Source organism: Thunnus thynnus, chromosome 9 (assembly GCF_963924715.1).
Source record: "Thunnus thynnus chromosome 9, fThuThy2.1, whole genome shotgun sequence".
Classification (NCBI taxonomy): Eukaryota; Metazoa; Chordata; class Actinopteri; order Scombriformes; family Scombridae; genus Thunnus; species Thunnus thynnus.
In genome coordinates this window covers 19,923,956-19,935,044 of record NC_089525.1, presented here as the reverse complement: position 1 = coordinate 19,935,044, position 11,089 = coordinate 19,923,956, and the positions used below count along the sequence as shown (strand labels likewise).

The window sequence follows — 11,089 nt, the reverse complement described above, 5'->3', positions numbered from 1 at the left end:
AAAAAAAAAAGTCCTACTTATCTGGCGCCTCAGGCGACCACCTATACGACTCATTTCACGTGCTGCCCCAGCACAGGAGTAAACTGGTTTGGGGTCTTATCATGGTTTTGATCATATTCAGGATATGTTTACATGAGAAACCTGTTACTCAGTAACAAACTGTATACATGTTTCTAACAGTATCCAGGTTTCTTATCATCTTTGTCCAGTTGTTCCTTCCTCAACATCTTATCACTCACTCATTTTTCTAAAAGTGAATGTTCAGAAACCTGGACAAGGTGTTTATGTGCCATAATATCCTGGTTTCTATAGTCCTTCAAGTTGCATCCAGGTTTCTCAAAGCCAGGTGTTGTACAGTGTTTAAATGTGCAACATGTAACCGGAATACTCCAAAAACCTGATCATAACCAGGGTACTGGTATTCATGTAAACACACTCACTTCCCATGATGCAACTCAATCTTTTTGTCAGACCCTCCCAGACTGGTAAATGTCCACATCTGTATCTGTGTCTCCTCTTTGAAACTCAGGCTTTCTGTTATAAAGTTTTAATGTCCAGGCCCGAATGAGTAAACCCTGATGACATCATCAAGGTCATTTTCCCAGACTTGATGAAAGTCCGTTACAGAAACAGGAAACATTATCCTGTATCCTGCAGATGAGTAATACTGTTTATGACAAGTTAACTGATTTTCATGTCTTAAAACAATGAAGGGCTTCTTCAAAATGATATTTTAGACAAAAGTGTGCTTTCAGCTTTGTGGTGACAGTTTGGAGAGGCTGTTTCGATACTCAGTAAGGATACAATATTAAACTGGATTATACTAGAAGCTAATGCAGATAGACTCAAGATTGACTGATGTCTGATGAAGACGAGGTGAGCTTGAACCAAACTGTAGATCTTATATAGACACAAACCATCCAAAACCTAAATCTCAGTCATCCTGCTCTCAAGTCATCCAAACATCCCAAAGGCAAGACACTTATCGCTGAATATCTTGATCTAAACTAAATACACAAGTACTGACTGCAGTCGCTCCGACCATGTGATGTTCACAAGTGACCACTGCGTTTGGATAAAGGGCTTGTTTTTATTGACCCTCAGCTTTGACCCAGTTGTTTTGCTTTCTGTATGGACTTATTCAGTCCACTCTTTTAATGAATAGGAGGTTTGTTCTTTATCAGAAATCTTGGTACTGAATTGGTTCAAATCAGGTTGTTTTTCTGTCTGAGTGCAGGAGTCACGACATTCACTCGCAGTCAATTAGTTGCACTTTGCTTTCTGTTTTCATACGTTCTTACTATCCCCTAACTTCAGGGGATAAACACAGTTTGTTACTAAGCTTGTGCTTAGTTTCAGTCAAAGTTGCTGCTTCTTCTCTTCCTCTAGAGAATTGAATGCAGCATTATTTAACAGGACTTTTTGTGCTTTATTTGTTCCATAGAAACCTCAGTTTTGTGGAAGTGAAAATAAAACAAATATAGACATACAAATTATATGAAAAGAAGTAAATTAAATATGCAAAATACTCTCAAAAAGCCTTCTTAGATTTATTAGAAATGACATTTATAGCACCAGTTCAAACTTCAGTATAATTTCTGTCCATCCAGATGCTGTTTAATGTGTTTAAGTTTTGAGGCCTTTTACAGTTCCAGTAGGACAGAGAACTGATACACACTTGTATAAAACAGATATATCAACTTTATTACACCTTGCTGTATCAAACAGTACAAGTATTGAATGAAAGTGAAGCTGGAAAAGAGTCTTTGGTTAAGAAAACAACAAGTGACCCTCGACTAGAGTGTCCATCTCTATTAGATTAACTTGCAGTTTGCACAAATATCATGTGAATCATTCTGACGTGGAGGGCAGAACCGGTCTAAACCAGACATCCACAGATCAGTTTAACTGTTTATTTTTAAGCAAAAACACCAAAAGGTTGTGACTTTGCTTAAAATACTTGGAATAAAGAGATTTTTAGGACAGGTTTGATATTTGTCTGGAAAACTGGTCGTGAATGTCAGACACTGCCAAGAAACTAACCAAATTAGATAATGTTATTTTGTGTCCAGAGTGAATTTGGCTCGAAGCAAAGCAGTTATTTAAAGATAAATGGGTTGTGCAACTGAACTGATTATATTGCAAAAAATTTCAAAAGTGGCATCTAGATATATATTCATGGACATTTAAATGGCATTTCAATAGTCTTTTTGAGTGCCAAGCCTCTGTTAACAAGTTTAACCCCTTACTTTATCATTTTCCTGTCAGTTAACAGTAACCATTTCCTTAATTAAGCTAATGTGGTACAGCTGTCTGTTGTAACCACAGAATTAGAAACTAAAGCTCTTACACTTCTTTTTTTGCACGCTGCATATTACATTTGTCAGCTGCGAGATGTCTGGTTGAAGAAAGGAACTGATGATTGCCATCCGGCCCTACAGGTTTCCTATTAAATTGATTCCTCGGTTTCTAGAGAAATTGCCCTAGAAACAAACAGGAGGGACTTCCCTAAGAAGTTTATCTTAGGTCCTCTGAGATTCGACACTTAAAGGTGCAGTGTGTAGGATTTAATGGCATCTCGCAGTGAGTACCGCTGAGCACCCCTCCCCACCCCCCTCCAAGCATGTAAGAGAATCTACGGTGGCGGTGAAACTTGCGAAAAACGTGAAAGGCCCTCTCTAGAGCCAGCGTTTGGTTTGTCTGCTCTGGGCTACTGTAGAAACATGGCAGTGCAACATGGCGGGCTCCATGGAAGAGGACCCGCTTCCTCTGTAGATATAAAGGGCTCATTCTAAGGTAACGAAAACACAATGATTCTTACTTTCATGTGATTATACACCAAACAAAACATACTTATATATTACATTCCATTTCTGCCAAGTCCATTCTGCTAGATGCCTCTACACACTGGTCCTTACATTTCTTTATTAAACTGCCATCTATAGCTCACATGCAGGTTGGGGAATGAACACCAACAGATCCATCACTAAATTCAGGTGAAATCAGTGTGTTAGTCTGTTCTCTCTGCCACCTGTTATCAGATAAACAGAAACTTTCTGACTCATCAGCCTCTGTAGCAAGAAGTGGACAGAAATGTTTCCTGCTGTGACTCTAAACTCAGCTCAGGGCAGACCTAGACTACGTGCTGCTTTTCAACTATCATTTCCTGTAAAACAAAACCTCTCCATGTGAAGAAAATGTTGCGCAAAGACATGAATCAACAGCATTAGAGCAACATCAGCACTTTCCCTAAAATATGAACTTTTCTTAATGGCAGTTTTACACTAATTTTATAGAGATAACTTGAAATGGTCACTCCACAAAGCTGAAAAAGATTTAAAATGATCTGTCTTCAAAATACATTCAAAAAAAAAATCACAACAGAGCTTCATTCAGGATTTCAGCCTCTAAGCTAAATGCTTCCCTGCAGGTAAGCTGATTTACGACGGCCTCTCATTCACTGATCACTGAGGCAGATCGTGGCGCCTCTTATCTGAGCTAAGAAAACATTTTAAAATGCTCCATTTCTCCTGATGTTCTGCAGAGATACAGAGACAGATTTAGGCATAACTTAGAAAAAGCACAGATAGGATTCTACTTCAACTATAAACAATGAGACTCGGTGCCAAAACTTTCTCTTTTAACATGGACCCTGTGGTTTGAAGTTATTCAGTATGTCACACTTGAAAAACCACCAAATGTCAGCAAAGTTAGGAATGTATTATTAACAAATACACACTGGGTATAAAAATAGAACACATGTTTAACAGTTGTGTAGTGCACAATCATAATGTAAGAACCAAGTCTCATTCTCTACTACAACATGATAGTGTTGAATCCAGTTTGCCAGAACATAAACAGTCCTCTTGAATTAAAGTTTCACTGGACGCCGAGGGCTTTGTCGAGAAAGTTCGCAAAAATCTTCGGCTTTCCGGGCAGAAAAGGCTGAAGAACAGACAGATCCATGGTCTTCAGTGTTTCTGTCAGGGTGCTGAAAGATTTATCAAAAGGAAACAAGAGTCTTACTTTTATTTCACACTCATATACACATGTACTGAATACTGTATATAGACCGTAGTGACACATACCTGCAAGTGCAGTAAAGCAAGTGGGAGTCCATATGTAGCTGTCTGGCCAGCTCCAGCTGGTGGTTGTCCATCAGCTTGTCATTGACAACGACTAGCAGAGGCTTCCTCGCACCGAGGGCCTCCAAGCAGCTTCCCGCCCCTGAGAGAAAACCAGATCCAGAACTAAAGGAGCGGTCTGTGTTTTTGCTGTAGCCAGCTGCTGGTTTTACTGCAGTGTAAAAATCAAACTGCAGAGATTTGAAACATGTTTGAGATTGAATTTACTGTCTACTTCTTATTTGCAGTTGCTTTGTAATGAATGTTTTTCTGATAAACTGTACAAAAATTATGGAAACACCACAAGATGAGTTGTATATATATTTATACCAGGGCCACCACAGATCATCAAATTTTATGCACTTTTTATAACTTATAATATGGATCATTTCAATTGTTACTGTAGTCATGTAAAGTATTGTTGCCGTGTGTTGTCGTAAAATTAAACGCTGAAGCAAAACAGCAAACATGGAGACAGACAGTGTGACGGATTAGCTGACTGGCACAACAGAGTTTCAAGTCTCTGCAAGTTGATTTTCATATGTGCTGACACAAACCAAAACCAACGACTGCCGAGAATTAAGAAAGATGCACTGAAAAACAAAACATACAATGTGCTTTGGAAAATACAAGCAGTAAAGTGAAGTGTTTGTAATTTGAAAATAGCAAATACTTCTATTCATTACTTTCCTCCTCATAATGAAAAGGTCTGTTTTTATAAATAGCTTGAAGCTGCAGGATCCTGAGAAGTACCAACTGAGACAATGTTGTCACTGATCGCACCCACCAGCAGCACCTTTCCTACAGGTGTGCACTGTGCAGGTACTGGCAGAGAAAACTGGAGCAGAGGAATAGGAAACAAACGCCCACACAGCAGCAGATCAAACAAGACGACGCTCCAAAGTCAGTTCAGTTTGTGAATCGCATGTTGGGACAGTTCAGTCAAAGACATTCACAAGCAGGCGGCGTCACAGGGCACAAAAAACAGACCAACTGTAAATAAGTAAACATGCTCTGCCTGCTGTGAAGACCCCCGCTGAGTCATCTGGTGTTACTGGTTGGTCCACCTGACTCTGTTCACCCTGCAGGTGGACTGTTAGGGTAACCTGGTACACCTGAGGGCCCCGGTGTGTTCCCAGGTTATTTAAACCTGTCTCTCTCTCTCTCTCTCTCTCTCTCTCTGGCACCCGGCTGCTGCTCCAGTTCTCCCCTCTTCACCACAGACGCCTTTTTGATTTGGTTATGTTGCCTCAGTTCTTTGTGTTTGCCTTTATGCACTGTACAACACCCACACACACATCTTGCACTCATGCACATCACACTGCTACATATACTGACATCCATTTGATTTCATAAATTATCTTTTGTCAACTCTTTAACGTGGTGCGTCTCCTACTCGTGTGTGTGTGTGTTGTGGCCAAAGAACTGGGTCAGAACAGAGCTCAACTATAATGTTTAATATCTGCTTGTATCATCTTGTTAGTGTTCTGCTTCTGCCTTCTGATGCCCACATGCTGCATCCGTCTGCTGCTGGTGCTCTGCAGTATTAATCATCAGTTTTCTGTTGCAGGTTTGCACACCGCAGACATACCTGCATTTGCTTTCACATTGAATTCTACATAAATGTTTTCTGGTTAGGTGATGAAGATGAAAACCACCTGTTTCAGCTAAAACAAGATAATAAATCTATATTATGTTTTTAAAAACCTGATAAAATAGTTTGTAGTTTGACTTATAGCACAGCAGCAGTTGAGTAAATCAGGCAGCATCAATATGTAACCACTATTTACACCTGGATGGGTTGACACTGAGTGTATTGTAGCCGGGTGGCAGCTGCTCAAGGTGTTTGATATTTTATCCACCTGCATGGCTGATGACGAGGTCCGCCTGCTCCATGTCGTCTGCTATCGAGTCTTTGAATCGAAAAGCCTCCAGTCTGATGTGTGGACAGCTCTCAGCATCTGGAAGAAAAGATCCTCTTCCAACCTGAAGAACCAAACGCTCATATCCACGAGATTTTAAGGCCTGTTGGGAGAAAGAAAATGCAGTTTTTAAAAAATAAAACTGGTGACCAGTTCACAAATTGACACTTTTATTTATTTTGTTCATTAGCTTGTTTTATAGAGGAACATTATTCTGATAATAAAGTCATGTTACTGCCATTTTCATGTAGAGTTTCAAAGATTTCACACCAAAATTTAAAACCACTGTGAAGACTTGATCATCTAAGTATTCTGACATTTAAGTTTCCTAACAAACCATAAAAGAAACAAAGCTGAGCTCAAGTTTCAAAAAACAGAAGAGACTGGAGCACACTGATTAATTTGCAGCCTGTAACTGTCCAAACAGACTAACGTTTTGACACTACTGTGTCTTCATCAGTACTCTAAAGTTTCTTTCCTTGGAACAACATCTGACACTTGACAACATCACAGTTTCAGTTTCATATTTCCTATTATGTGATAGTTATGATTTTTACACAGATCTACAGAACACATACAGGATATTGTTCCTGTTTCACCAAAGTGTTTATGCTGTTTTAACCCCCTTACATATAGTCGCCCCCTTTTTATTTTCCCCTTGTAGCTTTAAGGTTGGAAATATCTTCTCCCACACTGTCTGACAGTATCAAACATATTTTGCGTCAACTTGTTTCAGCTCTTAAGAGAAGCGATATGATGTTATTACTGAGTGAAATATTTAAACCCAAGACTGTGTGTTTATATGGCTGAACCACTCCAGTAAAGTGAAATATTCTAGATATCTTGTGCATCATTTTACAATCTTTCCACTAAAATTTGGCCAGAAATATTGCGTTCTTTGGAAAATTTGAGATCCTGACTAGAGGTTATGGAACAATGTTTGGCTGCACAGCATTAATACAGTTTTGTATATTTAACAGAAAATTACACAAAATGTGTTGATTAAACTGCAATTTTGGAACATTACTACCAATGAAAATGCAAAAATATTTGTATGAAGAATTCTTTATTTTTGTTTTCAAAGATTATTACTTTGATTTTTCCAGCATGGAGTAGCTCCTCCGTTTCTTATGTGTGTCGCATTAACAGACAGTTTCAAAATTTTCCTGTTTTTCTGTCTTAAACACAACGTAAAAAGCTGCTTACACTTTAATAAATTACTAACAGGCCTTTGTCAGAGCAGACTTTCCATAGAAGGGAAAGCTCAGATGTTACTAATAAAATTAACATTGGCTCTGACTATTAAATGTTCCAGTAAACCACAACAGTGTGACAGTGAGTCAGCACAACTCAATACCAGCACCCTGAAACTGAAGCAGCTGAATGGAATTCAACCATCGTTAATTTTACTATTTAAACCTGAGCTTTTCTGGCTGTGACATAAACATGTCAACTGAGAAAAGGCCTGTAATGATCCAGTAATATGATACATGATAGTAACGCACAACCTTTACTTTTAATGTGTGTTTTTATTTTGTAGTATTGCTACTTTTACTTAAAGGACAGATTCACAATTTTTTTTAAAGTCTGTCTTAAATCAACAGTCAGGAGACCTTAAAAACTGTGAATGTTGTAGCTGTTGTAGGTGGAGCTAGTTTCAACTACTTTATATACAGTTAGCTAGTTTAGTCCAGTGGTTCCAAACCCAGGGGTCAGACCCCTCCAAAGGGTCACCAGATATATCTGAGGGGTCGTGAGATGAGTAATGGGAGAGGAAAGAAGAAAAAACAAAGTTCGGATACACAACTCTGTTTTCAATTTTTGGACTTTTTCTCTAATCTTTGTTTTTTGCTGAAATATTGGATCATTTGAATATTTACTGAAATTAAACCAAGTTTAGAGGGAAAAATCACTATTTGGTGGAGCTGTTAACAACTCATAGACATCTGAAATGTGACCCCGACTACACACTGCTTTTTGTAAGACGTCAAAAGCCAAAAAGGTTGGAAACCACTAGTTTCATCTTTAACAGTGTGTTGTATTTGAAAGGCTTATTATATTATCCAATGTGTCAAATCTTCATCTGAAAAGTAACTTAAGCTGCCAAATAAATGAAGTGGAGTAGAAAGTACAATATTTCCCTCTGAAGTGTAGTGGAGTAGAAGTATAAAGTAGCATCAAACAGAAATACTCAAGTAAAGTACAAGTACCTCAAAATTGTACTTAAGTACAGTACTTCAGTCACCACCTTCATTGAGGAGAAACAAACTTTTAATTCATGAATAAAAAATGAGAATGAACGTCTCTCCATTTACACACATGAATATAATATCTTCTCATGACAGTATACATTAATGGAGGATGTTCTGGAAATAAAATGCTCCGTCTTTTCATCAATAAACAGTAATTTGTTGTTTGTTTTAGATGACGTCTCTCACCTGAGCGGCTTCAGACGACGTGACGTTTACAATGAGCTCATCGAAGCTCGTGGTGCCGACCGTTACAAACACGGTCTTCATCGCTGCTCACAGAGCATAAAAAAGCAGTTGAGTCAACTTCAGGCTTGTTGTTGTGTAATTTTCAACAGTTTTCAGCTCATCTTCATCATCCTGCTGCAGCCCCCGCCACAGTTCTGACAGCTACTTCCGCCTCAGACTGATGACGTCATCGCGCCGGCTATTAAAGCACGCCGTGCTGCCACTTACAGGCCTGGAGCTGCAACAGCACAACAATAAACCCTCAACATACAAGGAACATTTGATAGGAAACACGGCTTAAATTACATAAAATAATAATGTAATTACGTTAATAATAGAAAATGAATAAAATTTAAAAACAATTTAATAATAATAATAATAAGTCTGCACTCTGGAGATGATCAGATATTGTCAGTTCTTCATGACCTCTGACGAGACTTTGCATCCTTATGTTAGTCTCAGAGCACTGAGATGATTGTCCACAAGGTCCCTTTTAAAAACAGAAATTAAACAGAATTTAATTTTCCTCTATTTAGATGTGTGGATGTTTTTAATGCATCTGAGCTTTTTTTATTTACACAGTAATCCATGAAAAGTAGTACAAATGACTTATTTTCTGGATGAAGATTCACTGTTAAATTGTTAACGTCATAAAAGTGCAGTTTGTATTCTGTTCAAAGCTTTATGTATTAGGAGACTGTGAAGTGTTTTTCCACAATCACTTAAGTGTTGGACCCAGATGGTAATTATGATTGGACGGTAAATCATTCTTAGGAACTGGAAGACGCCTGAGAGGCTTGTTTCCAGGACTTGGTGATGGAGTTAGAAAAAGTAGCTGCACATGAAAAAATGTCATATAGGATGAAGGACAGAAAAACATTTCTTCAGGTGGGGCGTGTACAGTATATTTCTTTTATAAAAGTGCCAGTGTAAAGATGAGGTGGAAGCACACTGTTTTTGATTTCTATGTGAGGGATATGCTTTTGTATATTGTCTTTTTAAAAAAATCGTTTTTTAATTTAATATTTTTTCAGAGTTGTATTGTCTCTTTTTGTCAATAGCTTTATATGCAGCCACTTCATATGCAGGTCGACCCCTCTTGTTTCCGTGTTGGGTTGGGGTAAGAATGGGGAGTTTGAGTTGGTTTGAATGTATCATTGTATGTCATCTGTTGTATCTGTCATGTTATATCGTAAAATAAAAATGGCAAGTCTTAAAAAAAAGAAATATGACTTCTTAAGATAAAATAAAAATAGAAAATGTGTGTGACATATTGCAATAAAGAAATGTTTGGTGTCTGAATTAGTCTTCGTATTTGCCGCAAAGTCAAAATATTAGTTTCACAACATCTTGTCAAAGGACTGCAGTTGGAAATTTACAGAAATATTGATTAATTTTCTTTGTCCTCACAAATAAATACATTAAATGAAAATGCAAAAGAAATGTAATGTAAACCATACATCAGATTTTAGTAAATTCTCTGGCCTGTAGCCTGATCATCTGCCTTTTTTGACTTCATTATTCATCATTATTGTGCCAACTTTCTAAAAAATAAACATATAATAATTACATTTAACATACATGGTGTTTGTATTGATAAAGACAACAGTAAAACTCACATCAGTGAGATCAGATAGTTCCTTTTTTAACAGATGACATGTTGACATGATACAGTATGAAAAGCACAAGTGTGAATAATAAAATTAATTGAATTCCATTGAGCTGCTCCAGTTTCAGGGTGTTGGTGTTGTGTATCATTGTCACACTTTACTGTAAATACAATGGAGTCATTGTTAATGTTAGAAACACCTGTGTTGTTCCTGCTATGACAAGTCAAATGTCTGCTGTGAAAAAGGCTTGTTGCAAAAATATTACAGTGACACACCCTCATCTGCAAACCTCCTCCTGTTGTCTCATCCCCAGTTACCACCGTACTTATGAGAGAAACAGACCACAAACACACACACACAAACACACACACACACACACACACACACACACACACACACACACACACACACACACACACACACACACACACACAGTTGTTTCATTTTCTAGCAACATGGGACTATTAACTTCCTCCCCAACATCTACACATGTATGTTTATTGCACTTTTGCACTTAAATATCTAATTTTTAATGTATTTTCATGTTGTTTTATTTTTAATGTATCTTAAGGTGTTGTTATTTTTTAAGGTATTTGAATATTTTTCTTTCTTATTTTTAGTTTTTAATGTTTTACTTATTTGCACACCACCTTGACTTACAGCCACTGTATGAAAAGTGCTAAAGTAATAAATAAACTTAAACTTGAAACACTGACCAGGCTGTAGTTGAGGGTAAGACTGGATTACCCTCCAGGAAAAGCAGCAGCACTTCACTGTGTCAGTTACTTTGTGGAAATCAGATTTTTTTGCAAATGTGTTTGTGAACTTAAACTGCTAAAGCTTAATATCAACAGAGATGTTAACGGCCTTAAAACGGGCCCTGCAATCTTCTAGATGGACTCTGTGTCAAAAATCTAGTTTGAAAACTTCACTTTTTCAGCTGATGTTGTGTTCAT

The 11,089-nt window shown here is 37.7% G+C and overlaps 1 protein-coding gene across 1 annotated transcript; it reads right to left on the bottom strand.

The window, feature by feature from the left end:
• Positions 1 to 1,678: 1,678 nt before the first annotated feature.
• On the bottom strand, positions 1,679 to 8,712 carry zgc:92907 (uncharacterized protein LOC436733 homolog). The gene is made up of 4 exons (XM_067599538.1): positions 8,485 to 8,712; positions 5,987 to 6,149; positions 4,089 to 4,227; positions 1,679 to 3,991 (listed from the first exon to the last, which is right to left on the bottom strand). The coding sequence occupies exons 1-4, from the start codon at positions 8,563 to 8,565 to the stop codon at positions 3,880 to 3,882; spliced, it is 495 nt and encodes a 164-aa protein (XP_067455639.1). The 5' UTR covers positions 8,566 to 8,712; the 3' UTR covers positions 1,679 to 3,879.
• Between the last annotated feature and the right edge of the window lie 2,377 nt (positions 8,713 to 11,089).